At 38.6% G+C, this 22,271-nt stretch overlaps 1 protein-coding gene across 2 annotated transcripts; it reads right to left on the bottom strand.

Annotated features, from left to right (window-relative positions):
• Positions 1 to 87: 87 nt before the first annotated feature.
• TMEM62 (transmembrane protein 62) lies at positions 88 to 20,573 on the bottom strand. 2 transcript variants are annotated; one of them, XM_054067535.1, is made up of 14 exons: positions 20,399 to 20,573; positions 16,545 to 16,656; positions 15,489 to 15,626; positions 14,363 to 14,408; positions 11,958 to 12,099; positions 9,823 to 9,947; positions 9,588 to 9,710; positions 8,570 to 8,725; positions 6,897 to 7,056; positions 5,122 to 5,235; positions 4,116 to 4,200; positions 2,521 to 2,625; positions 1,565 to 1,683; positions 88 to 666 (listed from the first exon to the last, which is right to left on the bottom strand). In XM_054067535.1, exons 1-14 carry the CDS (start codon positions 20,558 to 20,560, stop codon positions 340 to 342), a joined length of 1,914 nt encoding a protein of 637 aa, XP_053923510.1. In that variant the 5' UTR covers positions 20,561 to 20,573; the 3' UTR covers positions 88 to 339. The 2 variants fall into 2 exon arrangements, with proteins under 2 accessions (XP_053923510.1, XP_053923511.1); XM_054067536.1 differs by lacking the exons at positions 14,363 to 14,408; positions 16,545 to 16,656; positions 20,399 to 20,573 and having other exon boundaries at positions 15,489 to 15,568.
• Between the last annotated feature and the right edge of the window lie 1,698 nt (positions 20,574 to 22,271).

The following is a 22,271-nucleotide window of genomic DNA, read 5'->3' as shown; positions in this document are numbered from 1 at the left end:
TGCATGGACACCCAGTTTTCAAAATAAATTATTGCTAGTTGTGGTTCCATCTCCAATAATCAGTGATTTTTGGTTCCATGACAACTGTAGACTATATTAACGTATAATGTATAACTGTATAATATAACATGCATTATACAGTATATTGTATAATACAGTAGAAGTATATATTACATATTGTTATACATTTACTGTTTAATACAGTTCAGCAGCAATACAGGTGCAGCTTCAGATCACAGCACCCGATGGTTGGGCTGCATGGAATTCCAGCATCACAAAACTACAGGTTATGCCTTGACAGCTTTTAAGTCAAAGAACTTTGAATATTTATATTGTGCTTCAGGAGCTATGACAGTTTTTCATCTCTACTATGTAAGTTCTGAGCTCAGATGATTTCAGTGTCCAGGTTTTATAAATCAGAAGTGAAGTCAGGACCACCAGCCATGTTCTCATTGGGGAGAGGAGGAAAGCCAAGGTCCCATAGGCTCGCTGGAGGAAATAGCAGGAATAGACTTGCCAGGCCAGGAGGAGAGCCATTGTCAGGTGAACAAGCATAGCCACAAGGCGTCGGATGTGACGGAGGTGAGAACAGAAGCTGTGACCCTGGCACCGCAGCAACAGGCACCAGCACAGGTATGCCATTAACGGCAAGTTGAAAAACAACATCTGAAAAGAACAGCAGAGAAAAATAAGATGATGAGCAAGCCAAGAGTTCCGGGTAACATACAGGAGGGCACAGAAAGATAAGAGCATGTAAAACTGTCCCATTCTAAGGGCTGAGTACAGTTCCCAGAGTTTAAATCTCGGGATGCACTTCCATGACTGCAGCTGATAGAACTTGGTGGTGGTTGCCTGTGCCTCAGTCCAGGTCAAGAATTCCTGCACGCTCCCCTTGCAGCGGGAGGCACTGATGTGCACCTGACCCTCCTTGGAGCTGGTTCAGGGAGCTAGACCTGGCAAAATACTAGCACAGTTAAAAAGGAAGGTCCTCGTGTCAGTTTAACTGTCTGACCCCACCCACTGCGGTGACAGACAAGTTTTAGCACTGGCATAAGGGAGGGACCATGAAGGAGGAAACACTAACTTGGTCTGGCTTAAATGCCATAGAACTATGCCCTCTCTTTCAGACCAGCAGCCAGGTCAGGCTTCTGGGAAAATTAGCCTCGTGTACTTGGAGAATGACACCTAGTCATCTGAGGGGTTATTCAACATGCAAAATCTGCCCTGGCCATTCAGTTCTATTTGTTTAATCGCTGCAACCTGTGCTTGAGCTAGGGACAAACTAAAATTTACAGTGCAAAATCCGTAGAGATAGCCTCTAATCCCGACATCCAGGGAGTCCAAAGCAACATCATATAGGAGAAAAGAGAAGTTTGAGAACATAATGCACAACTTCCTTCCCTTTAAATTTGTAGAAAGGTAAGAAAGAGCTATTGTAGTCAGGCATGGCCACTAGTCTTCTCTACCCTTCCAAGACTCCTTTATAAAACTACTAAAAAATAAAATCAGGAAAATCTCCCAGAAGAAACAAGTTTGTCAAGTCTTAATTTTTATAAATACGTACCTGCAAAATCCCAACGACAAACGTCAGACCACCCTGTAAGAAGGAACCACCAATGTATACCCCAAAGGAAAAACAGGCCCCCACCTGGCCATCTATCAGTTCACCTACAAACCATGGTCCTGAAAGAGAGGAAACCGATCATACAGCACCATCAGAAAATACAGTATAGCATGGACCTTTGCAATGCTGAGCACAAAGTGGTTAACTGGGGAAAATGAATTCTCTATGCTTGTCTACAGTAATAAGCCTACTTTATTCACCTTCAACAAACAGCAATTTGATGACCGTTCCTGACGTGAAAATATCATGAGCTGGGGCATGCAATGAGAATACTTTTAAGGTGGCTTCATATCTGTGACACCACATTTTCCTTAAGTGAGAAGTAGAAAGGTAGATCCTTTGAAATGCTGGCCTTCTTCCAGAATTACAGTAAGACATATGACATATGGTCATAAACAATTCCAGCTTGGCTCAGCTTAGAAGCCAAAACAGTCAAGCTGCACTATGTTATGCCACTACACTGACTGCCAAGGAAATAGCTATTTTAGTAACCTACTATCAGAGGAGAAATAAGCTACAATTGTTAGCATCAGAACAAAGATGTCCGAGAGACATGTCATGTGAATGTACATTCCATATGCTCATTTTACTCCAAGGTACAACCAGCTTTTACTCAAAAAATAAGTGAGAGCCAAATTAAATTTAAAAATACTCACTTTGCTTTCAGAGTAATTAATTATTTTAAGTGTTTAATTAATTCTAGGGCTTCTAAGTTAGGCTTTTGCAAATAAACCTTTAGTCTTTTTGGACATTAACTTTTCAAGTCCCACATAGATTTCGTGACTTAAGTATATTTTCCCCATTCTCCAAGATGTTAAAAGTCTCATTTTTCATTGGGATCTGATGTGTAATATAAAAATACTAATTTATGGCCTCTAGTACTCTAGGTTACTTACCCAGAATAGTGTATAAATTCAGAACCAGAATTGAGTAATAGAAGGTGTTTGTTTTAGTGAAGACATGAAGGGAATACGAGGTCAGAGTAAGTAATCCTGGTTTTTCTGAAGAGAGACAGCATTTAAGAAGAATACACTCAATTGGGGTTGCAACACATTTATATATAAAATATATTGGTCTTTCTGAAACAAATTTCCACATTATTTACTGAATCTATTAAATAAATACAAAAATAGCATTTGGTATGTCTACAGAACAAATGCAAAGGAATGCATTTCTACTGTTATGGTGATAACTGAAAGTAAGGAACCGATAAATAAACTATCTATGTTAAGAATGGCAGAAGAAGCTGCCATTCTAAATGAGAACACTTACTGCATATAAATAAAACAGAATGACCCAGAAAATAAAGTTAGCTAGAATAGAAAACATGGAGAAAGTTCATATTAAAAGAAAAGTAAGAGATTCAAAACAATAACTATGCAAACCCCAAAAGGCAGGTCAGTGTGGATTAGATTAACTGGATTTTCTTTGATTAAATCTGCTTAGTGAGATCTGATAGCAACTCAGACATAAGGAGGGCTAGGCATTAAAATGGCAGTATCTGATATTAGCAAAAGGAAAAAAAAAATATTAATTTTCTAATCAAAGCAGACAATTCACAGATTGAGATCAAGAGTGTCTTCCAAATAAAAGTTAGCTTTTAAAGTTTCACTTGTTATGTGCTGCCCTTCTCACAAAGCATTAACTTCCAAAGGCCAAGCTCAACCTTTGGAAATCAACAGCTCTAACAACTGTGTTCTCTAATTTGTGAAACATCTGCCATGGTCTGCAGGGACCCAGCTGATCACAGGGTGCTAGCTCTTTCCATTTTTAGCTGCTGAGTTCCATAATGGCAACTGAAAATATATTCTTTTTCTATGCAAGCAGTTGTTGCGGTTACCTCAGGATGCTACGTGATTACAAGTATAAAGGAAGGGAGGTGGCTTCCAGAAAAATCTCATTAATAAGGTGTGGTTCAAACAGTTGTTTAAAGGATAAACACCACGAGTGTATTAATTTTCACTTACCAGATCTATCACAAATAAAATATCAAGTCATGACAGAACTGGTCTTAATATTATTTTGAGAAAGACCCAAGCCTGTTCATGTCCTTTGCAAAGATTTAAGAAAAATTACTTTTGTAGAAGGAAATCTGTTTCTCCACTCAGGTGACAGAGAATTCTGGGCCAGCTACAGTGAAACAAGCACACTTATAGCACTAACACAAAATAAAACGTTCCTTTCCCTATGTATTGGATTCTTCAATGAGAAAATTGAAATGAAAACCTTAGACTTCAATTAATTGATTTTTTGTTTAAACAAAGATACCTGATTGAGTTCTTCTATTTACTTTATTTGATATATTGAAAGTTTTCTGTGTCCTCTTATAAGCAAAATTGCAGCTTCTGAAACCCAATCCAACCCCGCAATACTAGATGCAAAACATACGGTGATTAACAGCACAATTACTTATATACTGTTAGCATACAGATAAATAAAAACAGTTTAGGGAAAAAGAGATCCTCCAAAACCCACAAACATTGGTTCATACCTTTGAGTGCGGGCTTTTGGAGGTATCTGAAAATAACAAGGAAGGAGATCTGAACCAGCACAATCAGTCCAAAGAGCACACGAACCTGAAAAGACATTTTAAACTCTAAGCCAGCTCTGGAGTAGTAGCTACCTTTGAGCATGTCTTATGGGTATCGACAGAATGATACAAAGATTTCTAACTGAAAGACACTCAGAGTTTGATGCAGTTGCCAAACTGAAGAGTAAAAAGAAACTGAAGAGTTTCTAAGTTATTGGACTTGCATCTTAACTGACTTGAATTCAATATCAGATTGGCTGATAGACCTGAATCTTTCAAAAACCGGGTTTGTAAAACACATCCATTGAAAAAGTGTAAATATATCTCCTGTGTAAAACATTTTCTGAACTCTGTACTGAGTGAAACTACATTTCAAGGCACTGTGGAGAATACTGGTTACTGATTAAGAAAACTAATATAAGTTTGAGCCAATTATGATACTATCTACAGTCACGTGGACTTTGCTACATTGTTCTATGAATACACCTGGAGTACCATGATATGACTTCTTTGCAGGTACTGAGCTGTAACACTTCTGGATCTGAGCTGAGGTCAATGGAAATTTTGCCTCCTTCTTCGCTAGAGTTAGCTACAATGTCAGTAGGCTTTCCAGCATTCTTGCCAGTACGCATACTGCAATAGATCACAGTGAAGTTTTGATTTGATAGTTCCTTTTTCTTTTATCTCCAGTAGCTTCTTTTCCATTTGTTGCTTGCAAAAAATGTGCATGTACCTATGCCCAAAACTGGACAACTGCAACTAAATCCAGGAAGTCAGCTGCTGACTTGAACCACTGCTGCATAGTCGTGTTTGAAACGTGCAACTCAGGAAAGGAAACTGGAAGTATTTGTGAATGATGTCTGTAAAAGCAAAGTGCATTCGAATCTACCAGGAATTAGGAAAATGACTCTTGCAGTCTCTGGGGAAACCAACATGGAGTGGCAGCTGTTTTGCTAAAAATACTTACCAGAACATAGTAGTCAGTGAGAAGAATAACAGACTGCAAAAAGCCAAATCTAAGAGAAAGATTTTCTTCCATAGCAAATACATGACCCCGCACACTAGTTCTTCCTGAAGCATCCTACATTGACATAAAATAAGAGAGCAATTAGATAACAGTAGTGCACAAAATGTTTAGCTAAAATTGCTAATTATCATTGCAGCTTTTCTGGAAAGATACAATTGACACATGCATGTCTAGCATGCTTCTGTATTAAATATTTCTACCTACAACGGATTACTCACTATCGATTTTTGTAACTTCAGGTGATTTTAAGATCATAATCTGAAAGTGCTACATTTGAAGGAAATCCTGTCAGATATTCATCGACTTGTGGAAGACAGTGACTATTTATTGGCCACCACCACCACCACTTGTTTTCTGAAAGCTCAATTCTAGGATTATAGCCCTTCTCAAATGATTTTGAAGCTTTGTTGTGCTTATTTTCTGCCATATTTGCTAGAAACTGATATTGATAAACAATAACGGTGCTACATTTATTCACTAGTTTGATTTTTCTGCATGCGTAACACTGACACCTTATCTTCCAGTACATAATAAATGGTTTATTTATAGGAAAGGATTCAGTATGTTTAGCGTGATAAATACAGCTGAGACAGTATTTGGACAATCTCAGAAACAATGTACAAAAAATGAGCATTCATATTTTCTCCAGGTACCTAAATTTGAGTTAGCTTTTTAACTTCTCGTCTTCCCAAAACTACTCAGTTACTAGAGGTAATAGTGATTTATGACTGGAGGGGAAAGGAAATTAATGTTTTAAAAATCCCATTCGGTTATCTGACAATAAGCACACATTTGCAAGCAAACTGTTGCTATGCAGGCCTGTATAACCCTCTTCAAAAGTTACTCAGTTTTGTGCATATGCTTTCATCGTAATTTAAAAAAATACAAAATCCAAACCAGTTATAAAATGCAGGTTTCCCAAGGAAGTATTACAGCATGACAGGAAGCATCACAGAAATTGGTTACAAGGAAGGAAGCACAATGCCGGCAGTACAGAAAAGCCATTAGAAAAAAAAGCACTTTTGTCTTGTGAGAAATAATGCTTAGTTGGGTTCCACCAAGCAGGACAAAGCTGACTTTCCCATTGATGTTGTGCAAATGTGCAGAATATTAGAACAGTCTGATTGAGTTCTTTGAAGGCCACTTGAAGGCACAAAAATAAAATATAGTACCAAGAATAGAAGCATTCACTGAAAAACTTCTTTTCACCCAGTAATCTAATGTCAGTTAAGTCTGATGTTCTGGGAAATAGAAAGCATATTCACTGTCAGCCTGTAAGAGATCATGAAAAGAACTTCAAACACAATCAAAGACATCATTCCAATCTTCCAGTCTCATTTCTTTTCCCTTCTGGACTAAAATGATGCTACTTCCTGTTTTCCTTGATCAAGCCTGATTTTTTTTTTTTCTCAAAACCACCTTAAAAGTTAATTGTTGCCTATTATTTTTGACTAATTACTTGCTCTTCTATCATGTTTTATTATATTTCTCAGGAAAAATAAGAATCCTTTCTTTCTCCAGACGCTTTACAAATGTTTTAGCGCTCGGCAGTCAGAGTTATTTCATTTAATAAATCCTTTGGGTTTTGTAATCAGACAAACATGAAGGGAAATCTGTTATCATGTATTTTGTCCCTAATTACGTGATGCAGAAGAGTGATGGACCAGAAGTGACAACATAATAATTCAGTACAAAGAATGCCAAGAGTACCTTACCTGGACGGTTACCTCTATGTGATGGAACCCTTCACTGTAGTTTTGTGGGCTCCACTTCAGTACATAGAGAGGGCCAGACACCTGATGAGCATTCCCCAAGTGAACTCCGTCTATACAGACTTCAATGGAGGTAATGACAGAAGGAGAGAAGGCCAAAATTCTAAGGAGTGAATAAACAGCAAAATAAAGTCATTACACTCTAAAGAGAAATCCCTAGAGATTATGCTACCCTGTATTTAAGAGTTCAAAAGAGACAGAAACTAAAATGGTGAAGAATCTGTAGGCTAATGATAACATGGTAGCTCTTTCCTACAGAAGTAGGAAAGAGAAGTTCTGGATGGTATTATGCAAAAGACCAGGAGAGAAAACTGGACTGTGGCAGAGATCCTCAGGTCCTGGTAGAAATCATCTTAGAACTACTACTGTCAAAACATTTGCTAACAGAAGTGGGATGCATCCTCCTGCACACACAGAGAGACATTATCAAATACTTGTACATGTCTTTAACTAAAAAATACGATTTTCTCCAAAATCCTTTGTTGTTGGGTGTGGGGTTTGGGTTTTTTTTTTGGTTTTTTTCTGCTTCTGTTGTCAGTTTTCTGATGACTTTTTTTTTCCTGTGGCTGGTTTATTTTTTGCCTTTCTGCTAGTCAGAACGTAACTCAGTCTTTGTAACTGAATTTATGAAAAAGGGAGTGGACTGCAGGACTGGTATTACAGATCTGAGACACCAACAAATGTAATATCACTCGGCAGTGCTTATATTCAGAGAAATAGTGATACTAATATAGAGTCAATATATGGCATAGATTTTCTTTCATTTGTGGTAATGAAAAATGCATTCCAAAGCATGACTCAGGCAGATGAAGGAATCTCATATAGTTGGGGTGAACAATTCTACGAGTTCATATATTAAATAGAATCATAAGAATGTTCAGATAAGGTTCTAAATAGGAAACTGAAAAGCAGGTAGACTTAGAAGTAGGTAGACTTAACAGGACACTGCTTCCTAACAGAAAAGCATGAAGAATTTCTTTTGATTGCAATTCTGGGTATGCAATATACCCATATGTTTCAGGCATATTGATCAAACAGCAAATATAAGACGTTGGAAGGGGCATAGACATTTGAAATACAAATGAAAAGATTTAATAAGAAAGGTAGAAATGGAAAGATAGAGAAATTTAAAACAAATATGAAAATTGGCAGAGGCTTAAGATGTTTTAATATATAAGGGATATAAAACTGAAAACACAAGAGGCGAAGAAGTCCAAAGAGAACGGAGAAAACACTTTGAAAAATACATGGACAAAATCCCCCAATCAATAGAGGCAACGTGAGTGTGTGAGATTAATAACACAGACGATATGTTAATCTAACTCTACCAGCTTCGGTTACATTAAAAAGTTCAATTGACTTAAAGAGGAAAATTGCATAAATAAAACAAACATTAATTATTACTATATTATTTCCTTTTATCACAGATACAATACAAATTGAGCTCTCATGAACAATCTTCCAGAGAGAAGTGACTTCTGAGAACAGTGGACATTTGCATTTAAAAAAATGTGTTTGTGTACACACATATACATATAGATGTATATTATAACCAAGAAAGACACCAGCTATTAAAATACAGTTAAATATTGTGAAATCAAGAGATTGCAGGGTACCTGATATGAGTGGAATGAAGAATTTTAAATAGTGGTTCATGAGCAGAACTGCTGTAAAGGAGGGATTTGGGGTTGGTGATGAGAACTACAGGCCATTCTTCAAAGGTAAGATCTGCAAAGCTAAAGAGGTCGTGATCAAACGCAAAGATCCGGTACCTATAATGAAAGGGAAAAAATCTTGTTGATACAAACCACTGAATGCACAGCTCATTCTCATGCTTCCCAAGTTCCTAACCAGAACTTCTTTGATTTAGTTTCCTTTTCTTCTCTTCTGTAGTTGATCCTATATTAACCAACTCTGCCATATTAATTGTACAGCTGGTTACCTCTGATCAGGTTCATTTGATTATAAATTACTGCAGCACAACTCAAAATTCCACACGTCAAGATCTACTGAATTTTGCACATGAATCAGATAGATGAACATCACGTTAAAGATTTAAAATATAACGTACATTCCTACAGCATCTGGGTAGGTACACTAGTTATGGGACAAAGACCCCAGTGTGCTCTCTTCCTATGTGCATACAAGTATCTCTGTTAGGATTACTGCGGAATAAAAGCTAATATACTGTTATACATTCCATGCAGCACTGGATACTCTTTTATACGCTGTTAAGGTAACATTTCTCAGGTAGACTATTTTTTACATATACAATTCTAAGAGCTGGTGCAGAGAATGTATATTTTGAAGTAGTGATGCTGAATTCTGTTACAATTTATTTATCTACTTTGAATACTAAACACATACTAAATAGACATTTAGAAGTCCTCTCGTTAATTTCTAAACATCAAGAATTAATAAAAAAAATTACTTAATTTATTAGCTTACTGTTTGTACGGGGAAAAAAAACCAACCCCCAACTTAGACACAGAGATGTTTTTCAAAAGCATTAATGGTAATTACCAGTCAGGCAGACCTGATGCTTTTTTCTAGTTCTCCAAAGAGCATAAAAGGGAATCATAATTTAACCAACTAAGGTCCATATAATAATTTGCTCTCATAGGGTTTAATTACCTCCTATTATCCTTCCAGTCTCCCAGTTCAAGTTCTAGAGTCCCACCATGGTGCTGACTGTGCAAGACTGGCATCAGCCCACCCAGTGTATGGAGATGTCCACATAAATAGGCTGTGGCAGAACTAAGAACATAGGAATTGCGATTATTTGTGAGGGAAGGAAATACCACTGCAGAAAATCTGTAAAGTGACAGAGAAGTATGTGAAAAGAGGCAAGAAAAACCAAAGATCTTACTTCATTAATGTTCGTATTCCTGGGTCTTGGGAGATGATTGTTGAGGTGGTAAAATGGCCAAACCAGATAGTGTGATTGCTGTGCAGACTTTCTGTTGCCATCAAAGACAACTCTTTCATTTGATTCTGAAAGGGGCAGGTGTTTGGAAGACAAACAAACAAACCTGTTTAACAGTCAGGCTATTTGGAAAGAACAGCAAAAGGAAAGCAGAAATGAAGTAAAAAAAGAATGCAACTCATCCTTTTTTTTTTAACAGAGAATACTCTAGTTGCTTCAGCTATGTGTACATGGAAAAAACATAATACTAGACGTATCCGTAAAATTTAATGTTGGAAAAAGAAAGTGAAAACAGGACACTCAACACCTTCCTTGCAATCAAACACAGGAAAAGTGCAATATAAAGAAAATTATTGGTAAATGCTATTTCTATCCATCTACTGCTCATTTATATAGTCTAAGATAATATGCTTGAGTTGATTTTACAAACATCTATACCTTACAATTATAATCCCTCCTATCTCTTGAGTTGCTAGACAGACTTTTCTAGGCCTGACAGACCACAGAAACTGTGCACCGTATGCTTCACTCATTTAACTTGCTGAGCTATGACGCTGAATCTTGAAAATATTACTCAGACATTGCTGTTAAAGTTAAACAAACTAACACTTTCCATGGGCAGTAAAATTTCTCTCCTTTACTTGTTTGACTTCCAATATTAAATCAACCACTTACTGCCCACAGACACCCAATATGAGTAAGATCTCAAAGTCTAACAGAGCAGGCAGGAAATTTTAAACCAGAAAAGAACACAAATCCACTCTTTCACGATTTTGCAGATTATCTTTTAGGGTAACCCAGAGAACGAACAACATACTCTTTTTCCCCCTACCTGAAAAAAAAAAAAAGCTAAAGAGCATGAATAAAAGAAACAGAAATAATAGTATATTAAAAAAGAATGGATGCAGTATAATATTCTAGGTTAATGTAATGGGATTATTAAGAGAAATTTCCTTTACCATTAGGAATTTGAGCTTTAAGAATATTTTTAGCTAAGCTATGCAATCGAATAACTGAAACAAATCTAATTTATTTTTCAGATTCCTGGTAGAAGCTTAATTCTTAACAAAGTTACAGGTACCTACCTTTGCCTTCAGTTTTGTGCAAAAATCTGCAATTGATGTTCTCTGGACTCCTATTGCTGGGTAATTAGCAAGCAGATGATTGACTTTCTGCAGCCAAGGACAGGAGCTCTAGATCTAACTGTATTTATTAGCTCCTTGAGAGTTTGTCTGCAAACCTGCTGCATCCACTATAGATTGCAGTAAACAATGAGAACAATGCTTGGCACTTCTACGTCATCTTTCATCTAACTATCACCAAGCACTTTACTAATGCTTAATTAAATATCAAGCCTCCTTTAGATAAAGTTAGAGGGCGAACATTTTACTTTTCATTGAGGCCATTATCACAGGCAAAATATGACATCTGTTTACCAGAACATAGTAACTTTCTGCCCCTCTTTAGAAGGGCATCTCAAGAACAACAGTATCAATAAACTACAGAGAAAAATCAAAATGAAGCAAAATGTTATCTAAGCTGACATACGATTTAAACATTGGGATTGATATTAATTCTTTCAAAACAATACCATGTAATTTTTATCATGTCACAAGATTAGACCTCACTTTCATAAATGACATATTTCTTTATAACATTATCTTTCACATTATTCCACTGGTAAATGCAACTGTTTCTTCTGTAATATTGATGAAAAAGCTTCTAACAAAGCATCAAAGGAGTGAAATTAGAAAGTCTGGATTTTTGTTTTGTTTGTTCTCTATACTTCACAGCATATATCACTCAAGATAGCTAAATGCTAAGAAACTAAGGACAGTGTCTTTAAAATGTCTAATTTGACATTTTTGTACTGGATTATTTCTTAAGAGAGAAAACCACAGATACTCTGTATGTTAAGTGACACATTCTTCTAAATAAATGTCCCACATGCATAATAACTTATAAATTTAAAGACTCTTAGACAAATCTTCTTTACAAAAACAAACAAACAAACCCCCCAAACAAACCACTATAGTAGTAAAACAGCCAAAGTAGAACGTCAAGACTTATAAAAATACCGTGTTTAAAATCCCAAAGAAATTATAGGGTCTCTTAGGGCCTGGGCTGAGCGTGGCATCCATGCAGATGAATGAATAGTTCCCAAAAGAGGTGGTGTGAATGTAATGGAAAGAGCCATCTTTACGCCAGGCAGAGTATTTCCTGATAAAATAAAATGGAAATATTGCTGTTAGAAAAGCTTGCAGCAATGACAAAAAATGACCTGCATAGTGTAAATGCAAATCTTCTTGCATTAGATCTAACTCCATCTTCTTACTGCAGCAAAGTTCATAAAAATCAATGGCATTGAAAAGTCTGTACTTCAAAGAAGATGCACTACACGGGTCATGTGTTAAGACAAGCAACAGGTTGGCAAACATTTATAAAAAATGTCAGCATAAATACGCTTTCCCTGAGCAACAGTGTGATTTTTTATAGACAAAGGATAGGCTAGCAGTATAAATGATGCAAAACAAATAGTCAAGATGACAGGACAGCAGGATCATACACCATTCTTAATTAATGCAGACCTGCAAAGTTAAAAAAAAAGTTGTCTTGTGTGTATTGTTGGTATCTGAAAGAACTCTTCAGGACATCAAGTTTATTTTGTTAGAGATTTCTTAAATTACTCTGATGTTGAATGATCAGCTGTTGGCTAATATAATCTTGAACCAAAGAATTATTGAACCTTTTCAGTTATTTTTCAGAAGATCCAAACCAGAGACACTACACTACACCAAATCTTATCAATAACAAAGAAGGCAGCATTTCCTCTTACTTCTTACTCTTCTTTGTTTCTTGACATAACAAATCTTGCCAGTTCTCCTGTCACCTGTGGAATGCCAAAATTCTTCATTCAAAGAGTAAAAGGAGAGAGCAAAAAGGATTGCTGTTCTTTTCCATGTTACCTGATGATAATTCACCTCTCAAATCTCAATCTTGAAATGTTGTAAGAAAGAACTATAAGCAGGGAAGGACATAAAAGACATGCCAACTAATTCCACCTTTTCCCGCCCGTGGTTTTATGCCAATATTGGCTATGATAAATACAAGCAATAATGAATATATACATTGCCTTCTCTCCTTCCATTGACAACAGATATTTTCAGTTTTTCTAACTTCTAAAATTTAAGTGCTTTTGATACTTTATGCTAGACAGGAATTGCACATATCCTCCACTGGCAAAAACAGATAATATTCCAACTAATGGTACCTATTAAACTGCTCAATTAAGAATTAAATTCTGTAACTAAAATAATTACGAGCAAATCTCAGATTAACTAAAACTTATTTGGTTTGTTTGGGGAAGTGTTTTTTGTTTTCATTTGGGTTAGGAGGTTTTTTGTGGGTGTTTGAGTTTGTTCGTTTGATTAACCTCCCTGTATTAAATGTGAAAGCTAAAACATAACTAATTTCAGATGATTAGTATAGTTTGAACACAGCCATCCAGGAAACAGTTCATATCACTGTTCCTCCACCAATCAGAATAAACAATAAAATTGCCAGAAATATTGACCTGAACAGAATAAAATCCAATATATTAAGAACAAGTTTCAGATATAACTCAATACTTCTTGTCCTGGTTTTGGCTGTGATAGAGTCAACCCCAGACTGCCTACCTGGACCCCCTTCTAATACACATTTTTATACTGAACATGATGTTATGGTATGGAATATTCTGTTGACTACTTTGAGTGAGCTGTCCTGCCCTGTACACTAGCAAAACATGGAAATTGAAAAATCCTTCATTTCCTAGCAACAACTAAAACCACCCGTGCATTACCAACACATTTCTCATACTAAATAAAAAAACAGCAGCTGCTGGGAAGAAAATTCCATGAAGATCCTTTCAGAACATTTATTTTCTTGCAGTTAATGTTACCTTTATGAACATCATAAACTTCATTAAGAAAACAGGAAGCTCAGTATTGTAATCCTAAGATTTCTGCCTTTAGTCACACTTTCAGTAAATGTAACTGTTGAATCATTCTCTGCTCATGCTGCAGACATAAAACAGGAAATCATGTTTTTGTGTAAAACTATTATTTTAATACAACTACTGCCTTCTTTAATTTTGATATATAATGAACACCAGAATGCGGTGTTGAATAACTATTTTCCCTAACCTCTATTTTTATATCTGCAAGCTACAGTGCACAGAACATTTCCTAGACAACGGCACATTTACAGTATATTCAATTATAAAAGACAGTGGGCTAAGACATAAGAATTTTGCACAAAGAATTCTCTATTTTCTCAGTCTATTTTGCTGTACTAACTGGCAATGAAATAGATGGAGGGAATAGCAAATATGCTCCTGGACTATAGAAAAGTCAGTGAAAAAGTATATATATGATAACTGAAAACATAATATTGTTTAGTTGGACCTTGAATATAACGGCATATACATGGTAAATAAAAATACCTGTAATAATTTCGAACGCTATCCAGGTATGGAACATTGAATGAATCTGTAGGGAAGAGAAAATGGAAATTAAGAAAGTTACAGATCAAATTAACCAGTAACCTCTGTATTTTATTTCCTAATGTTGAAATAAAGCAGTTTCAGCAAGCACTGAAGAGCTATTTTTTAAAATATGCATAATTGACAAGCAGACTATCTAACTGTGCAGAGAAGACATTAAATATCGACCTAAAAGTGGGAATAGTTTTCTCATTTAAATTAATATTCAAAGATAAAGTTGGTGTGGGAATGTAAATTGTCACTTCATGGCTAAAAGCTAACCATGCATTTCCACTTTGGCCATAAAGCTTTTCAGCAGCTTTTAGGATTGGGTGCATTCTCCCCAAGTAGGACCTAACTCATCCAAGCAAAACAAAGTAGCAATAGCATCAGAGAATAACATGTATACAACAGTGACTTGGGGAGGTTTGTTCTACAGTTGGGGTCCACCCCTCCATTAAGGCTGTTAACAAAAGTCTGATAGGGATATTAGAGTAAAATGTCATATACAGGCGGTATGTGACAAAGTATTTTTTCCCCAGTGCTTTCTAGTTTTGCCCTTCCTGTAACAGCTGCCTTACGAGGCTGACAAAGTTCTTAGCTTGTGTTTGAATGCTTAGAATGCAGCCACAACTATGGTATGTACAGACTTCTATTAGTTCTTCCTATCAAAAAGAAACCAAATTCCCTTGGATTGCTGAGCTTGTGGTACATTAAACTTAAACCTTGGGGAGGAGGTCTGTGAAAAGTAAATTGAAACCATACCTTCAGCGGGGTAAGGTTACAGTTTGCCCTTCCATTAAAAGATGGAGCATATAAATTAATGACCTGGAAACTAACATCTGAAGCTACGTTCTATCATTTGTCAGGCAAATCAAGACTCTTACTTCCCTGGTACTAAAACATCAGTAAGTACCTGTAAACAAAGTGTGCCCTCAGCAGAGCGGACGTGTATAGTAAGGCCTTCTACCGATTCATAACCACCACCAACATGCTAGTAAGTACTAACACTTTACTGCTATATTTTAACTTGCCTAAATCAGTTCTGTAATCAGAGAAGAGGAGAGATATTTAATTTCCTTCTTACCGTGATTTCCTTTGATGTCTATCCACTTGGTTTTCTCCATGACTCTTGATCTCTTCAGGATTGACTGGTAAGTTCTCCATTCTATTTCTATTTGATCAGATCCCAATTTATCTCTTGTCTTGGCATCCGTCAGGTCACCTGAAAGTGTACAAAGGTAAGATATAACTAGAGGCCTACGCAGTTCACACAAATACTGTAAAAAAGCAAGCACACAATCCAAGCCTCCTAGTGTAAGTGGCCACAAGTCTCCTGTGTGCAATCTGGAGGTTCCTGTCATCTTGTCCAAGAGGTTACTATATAGCTAATTGTCTTCTAAAGCAGATGCAGCAGCCTGTTCAAACATTTATCAACCATGTCACTGCAGCATATTTACTAACACCATACCAAAGCACAGAAAATTGTTATGCATTCATTATACCTGAAGATTCTAGTCATAGAAGCTTTAACTTCACACCTTTTGTATCCCCTCAAGCTCCAGTAGAAGTTTGAACCATTCTCATTTCTGTTGATACAGCAAAGCCTCCCTCCATTGCTAGTTAAAAGACAAATGCTAGCTATTTCCAAACTCTTAACTTAAAAAGCAAATAGCAGATAAATAAATGTAGAAAGAGAAGTCCACCTCTAGCAGGACTTGTTCCAACAGAGGAACTTGCTCTTAATGACTAATCAGAGATATAGCTCACTTGTGTAATTTCAAAAATGAAGAATGATGTAGAATGACAACCAATAGACAAAAAAGGTAGGTGCTACCAAGGACTAAGGTATAGTGACAAATACCGGGAAAACAATAGCTATATTGCATAATTATGTCTTCGTTAGGTATACTACACACTGAACTCACCATCAGACTCAAGACATTGAACAAAAACTAATTCTCTTGAGTTTAGAAGTTATTATCTTCTGCTTCTAGCAGTCTATCTTTAGCTGAAATTCTATTTCTATTGGTTAAGGTACCTTAAGGCTTTCAAGCTTTCTCTTGAGATCATAGAAGTTTGCTTATTTGCTCTTCCTTTGACAGCATATTCAACAGGAAATTCACACTTTTGAATTGCTCACCTGTTGCTAGAACAAGTGCTGGCCGAATTATATCAATTGTTTCAGAGCAGAATTTTTCAAAGTCAGAAGTTCTTTTGGGTTCATGAAATCTACTGATATGAATATCCGATACCTGCAAAAGAGAAAAATGAAACACTGTCCCAAGTGGAGGGTTATTGCTGCCCAGGTTGTTCTGCAAAGCCAGGTACGTAAGAATGCAATATAAGAGCAGGCATAGCGATTCACACCTCCCTTATTGGGAGAAACAGGAGTGGATAACTAGGAGAGAACAAAAGCAAAGCAAGCATATGGTATTGCATCTCTAACACGTAAAATCACATTTACATTAAAAAAATTTCCTTAAATACAATAACATGGGGAAACAGTAAGTTTTGATGGCTCTAAGCGGCCTGTTGACTTTCAAATTCTGAGAGTTTCTGGTGCAACACAGCGATCTTGCTGCAACAGAGAATAATAACATATTCTTGTTTTCCAGAACTGCTTAATGTTACCTATGACTTGCAGCATACTAATAACTAATTTCATTTCCAGTAGCCAGGTGGAAGGATTACCAACAGTCTCCCTATGCATTTTATTGGAGCTGATGAGTGTGTTTAGATCCCATTCCACTGGCCAAAGATTGCCCAAAATCTGACGATACCACTTGTACATAACTGTAAAAGATGCTTTCATCCCTGATCCAAACAGTCAAAGCCCTCACATCAGAGGTAGGATGGGGAGAATAAGAAAAGTGAGTTGTTTGTGTTTTGGTTGTTTTTTTAATATTGGTGCTTTTGGGGCTGTCCAAAATAAATCTTGGGTAAATGCTTTCAATTCCACTTTGATTCCACCTTAGTCAATCAATTAATAAATTATCCTCCTCAGTTTAGACACAATATTTGACACTCAAATAAACAGCGAGCACATGCTCACACCTATCTGATGTCATCACTAACCAAGAAAAGAAAAACTTTAACACATTCCATTTAATAAACCTTGCTCTTTTAGAGTTTTTTCCTTTTTGAAAGAAAAACAAAACACATAAAATACCTTGGAGACAAAATGGTTTAGCTTCTACTTATTCAGTCAACTGAATACGTAGAAAACATTGCCTGAGTACAGTTCTTAAATTCCCCTCAGGAAAATTCCCTATTTGCTTATATGGAACTTTTGCCTAGATCAGAATTGGATTCCAAGAAGCATAAAAACTTTCAGACATATCCTTAACTTCACTTTTATCGACAGATTCAAGTTAGTGTGAATCCAAGAGCCCAGTAAAATACCTTGATAAGTCTGATTTTATACAAAGATCTTCTCACCTTTCTAACCTACAACAATACTAGTTTAAGAACTACAAAAGACTTTTCTTGTAAGTTCTAAGAGTCACAATGGTCCAGAACTTCTCAGAGCAGGGACTAAGTTTCTGAGATCACTAAAAGCCACGAAATACGAAGACCCTGGCAGTGGAGCTTCTCTTTTCATTTTTTTATTTTTTAATAATTAACCTCAAAAGACATCCCAATAAAAGGGAATTCAGTGGGCAAGGGGAAAAGCTTGTAAAGTTCTTATTTAATTTCCCAAAACGCAGGTAAAAGCCCACCTGCTGCATTCCTTCTCTTTCCCCTCTCTGAATGATGTGGAAACTTGGCCTCTCTCCCTGCATTGTAGGCAGTAACTCTCATTAAAATGGGTTGAAAGAGACTTAGGGGTGAGGAAAAATCACCATCCACATTCCTTATCTAGAGATGTGGCTCAAAAAAGGCAGGTATTTCAAGGCCTATAGCAACAGTAGAGCACATTCAGCTGACAGAAGCAAGAGAGAAATCAACTGTAAGCTTGCCAAATATTGAACTAGAGTGCCTATTAGGCACTGAGTATGAAAGGAAGTTATGCTGTAAGAAAGATTAAAGGGCCATTAACACAAGATTATAGTACAAAGATTTCAGTTTAGTGCAGTTTAAGAAGAGAGGGTCCTGTAGATGGGAGGAAAAGCAAAGCAGGGACTGCTGAGGTAGGAACTGCTCATCTTGAGCTCTATCCAGTGACCTAGGCTGGACCTATGGAGTCACCAGGGAGCCTGAAGCCTGTTTCCCACAACATCATCAGGAACAATGCTGAATTTAGCTCTTGATTAATTTCCAAGTTTGGTCAATGATAAAGCAGCTGTTAAAAGGCACATCTTAAAGAGAACATAACCACTTGAAAGTAAAGCCAAATCTCCAGTTAGCTGTGCTGTGACCTGTCCTTGGGAGAACTCCATTTGGAGGAACACAACCAGGGAGAGAAGACAGCAAAAGGAAATATGGAGCTGCACATACTGCTTATCAGCAGAGCTCTGCAGCTGCTACACTCATATGCTGCAGTAGATGACTTTCTTCAAGACGGCAACTCAAGACAGAGGCTTCATCTATGTTAATTCAAGTGTATCTCTCATCTTGAAATCTGTTCTGCAGTAAAGATAAGCCTTAAATCGCTTAAAGAAAAATTAGCAGAAAAATCGCTTTGAAAATGCATAGCAGTTGGAGAGAACTAAAGGATTAATAATATGCCGGCTTATGCACTAAGAGCACTACCTGCCGCTAATACATTTAGGCAAAGCATCTGAGTTTGAGAATAAAAGCAAAATAGTAAAAGCAGCCTATTTGTTAGAAGGAACAGCACAGCAACCCCTGTGACATCTCAGCCGTCAACTATCTGCAAAAATGGAACAGTTTGAGGTTAATTATACAATAAGTGCTTCAGGAATGCTCTGGGGAAGCTCAGAAAAGAGCCCGCAGAAGTCCCCAGACAGGACAGTCTACTTCCAAGACCCCACCAAGTATATTTGTATCTTATGCTCAACCTGGAGACAAAGCTGTGTACATTTAACCTAACACACCTCACTCTTGCATTCGCTCAGTACCCCATCACTAAAAATCTGTGTAACTGTTCTTGAAGCCACGCAGCCTTTTGAAGGGGAAAGGGACAAGCAGAGCCTGCCTTTCTCAATGAGAGTTGGGGTACCGATGCAATAGAATCATAGAATCGTTAGGCTGGAAAAGACCTCAGAGTTCAGAGGGCTGGAGCACCTCCCATTCGAGGACAGGCTGAGAGAGTCGGGCTCGTTCGGCCTGGAGAAGGCTCCGAGGAGATCTTACAGTGACCCTCCAGTACCTGAAGGGGGCGTACGAGAAAGCTGGGGAGGGACTGTTTAGGAAGGCTTGTAGTGAGAGGACGAGGGGGAATGGCTTTAAACTGGAGAGGGGCAGATTTAGCCTGGACATGAGGAATTTCTTCACCATAAAGGTAGTGAGGCACTGGCACAGGTTGCCCAGGGAAGCAGTGGCTGTCCCATTCCTGGAGGTGTTCAAGGCCAGGTTGGATGGGGCCTTGGGCAGCCTGGTCTGGTGGGAGGTGTCGGCAGGGGGGTTGGAACTGGATGATCTTTAAGGTCCCTTCCAACCCAAACCATTCTATGATTCTATCTTCAACTCCAACCATACCTGTCCAGTACTAAATCACATAATCATAGAATAATCATCGAATCAACAGTCATCAAATTAGAGAATCACAGGATCATGGAATAGTTTGGGTTCAACAATCATGTCCCCAAGCACTTCATCTCCTCGCCTTTTAAACACCTCCAGGGATGGCGACTCTACCACCTCCCTGGGCAGCTGTTCCAGTCAGTGCTCGATAACCCTTTCCGTGCAGGATTTTTTCCTAATGTCTCACCTAAACTTCCTCTGGCGCAGCTTGAGGCCATAGACAGGACGGTGGTGTAACAACCACATGAGTTTTAACTACCGGCTCCCCGCCACGCTCTCCCACCGAGCTCCGCAACCCCCGCAGCGCGGTTCCTGCGGGGTGTCCGAGCCCGTCCCCGTGCCTCTCACCTGCACAGCCCACAGCAGGCTGCCGGCCCCCGCCCCGGGGCCGGGCTGAGCAGCCGGGAGTAGCGGCGCCGCCGAGGGTCCGTAGCTATCGAGCAGCAGCGCCACGGCCGCCGCCACCACCAGCAGCGCCGCCACCAGCAGCGCCGCCACCACCTTCAGCATCGCCCAGCGGAGCCCCGCCCCGCCGCCCGCTGGTTGGATCCCCGCACCGGGACGGGATGCGCCTGCCCGCTGCCTCCCGTGCTGCGGGGTGCCTGGAACTGCCTGAACGCGGATTTACTGCTAAAACACTGAAAAGGAATGAAAAAAGAAGTGATTTGTTTTAAGTTTATGACAATTAATTGATAGTTTTTGCTGCAGCTGGTTTGTGTGTTTAATTATCTTGTCAGAGAATCATAGAATCATAGATCATATAATCATAGAATCATAGAACAGTTTGGGTTGGAAGGGACCTTAAAGATCATCTACTTCCAACCCCCCTGCCATGGGCAGGGACACGTCCCACTATTGATATTGTCATATCAATCTGTCTTGTATCAAGAGATAATATGCAGTCATAGAATCATAGAATAGTTTGGGTAGCAAAGGACCTTAGAGATCATCTATACCTACTGCTTCTGTCAGATGGTTCATTCTGATTCAGTGCTGAATTGTTAAATAAAAATATTATAGCCTTTGCTTCAAAGACTTTGTCCTTTTCAATCTTTTAACAGTGAGTAAGTGCTTCTTACAAGTTGCTAACCTATTATGTATTTGAATATTATCCTAGAATCCTAGAATAACAGAATACTTTGGGTTGGAAGGAACCTCAAAGACAATCCAGCTCCAACCCCCCTGCCGTGGGCAGGGACACCTCCCACCAGACAGGGCTGCCCAAGGCTCCATCCAACCTGGCCTTGAACACTTCCAGGAATGGGACAGCCACTGCTTCCCTGGGCAACCTGTGCCAGTGTCTCACCACTATCATAGGAAGAATATGGAGCTGTTGGAACAGGTCCAGAGGAGGGCTACAAGGATGATAAAAGGGCTGGAGCACCTCCCATACAAGGACAGGTTGAGAGAATTGGGATTGTTCAGCCTGGAGAAGAGAAGGCTCCAAGGAGATCTTATAGTGACTGTCCAGCATCTGAAGAGGCTACAAGAAAGCCAGGGAGGGACTTTTTACAAGGACATGGAGTGATAGGACAAGGGGCAATGAGTATAAACTGGAGAGGGGCAGATTTAGACTAGACGGAGGAATTTCTTCACCACGAGAGTGGTGAGGCACTGGCACAGGTTGCCCAGGGAAGCTGTGGCTGCCCCATCCCTGGAGGTGTTCAAGGCCAGGTTGAATGGGGCCTTGGGCAGCCTGGTCTAGTGGGACGTCCCTACCGTAATAAACAGGCTATTTAGCATTTTTGACTTGAGGGGGGGTGATCTAAATGTATTGGCAACTGAGTTTTGGAAGTCAACAGCTGGAATGTCTTCTTTCTTTGGTGGCGGACGGGCCTTATCTTTTAACTGCTTTCGCACCCAAATGTAACCATTTTCATGAAATGTATAAAAAGGGGAGGAGAGCGTGGACCAGGGGCACCTCAGCCACACGCCCAGCGCTTTGCTGACTTTATTCCACAATAAAGAGATTCCACTCTCAGAATTTTAGTTTCCAGAGTGTGTTTATAACACTGCCCGTTGCAAGGAAGTTGGAACTAGACGATCTTTAAACCCCCTTCCAATCCAAACTATTCTATGATTCTATACAAAATGGCTGAAGCTAAATTTACGACTCCATTCTCACAGCAGCGATCGCATCCCCCAGCTCCTGCTGCTGCCTAGCAAGACAAGCGCGGCCGTGGCTCCCGAACTCACGACTCCCCACCTCCTTTACCTCCCC

Source organism: Cuculus canorus, chromosome 5, assembly GCF_017976375.1.
Source record: "Cuculus canorus isolate bCucCan1 chromosome 5, bCucCan1.pri, whole genome shotgun sequence".
Taxonomy (NCBI): domain Eukaryota; kingdom Metazoa; phylum Chordata; class Aves; order Cuculiformes; family Cuculidae; genus Cuculus; species Cuculus canorus.
This window is presented reverse-complemented; position numbering and strand designations above follow the sequence as displayed.

Excerpts from the sequence above, each read along its gene's own strand:
- TMEM62 (XM_054067535.1), bottom strand. The coding sequence starts at position 20,560 with ATGCTGAAGGTGGTGGCGGCGCTGCTGGTGGCGGCGCTGCTGGTGGTG. Across the intron at positions 9,711-9,822 it reads GGAATACGAACATTAATGAA|TTCTGCCACAGCCTATTTAT; the intron begins GTAAGATCTTTG and ends CTATGTTCTTAG. Across the intron at positions 667-1,564 it reads TTGTCGTTGGGATTTTGCAG|ATGTTGTTTTTCAACTTGCC; the intron begins GTACGTATTTAT and ends TGTTCTTTTCAG.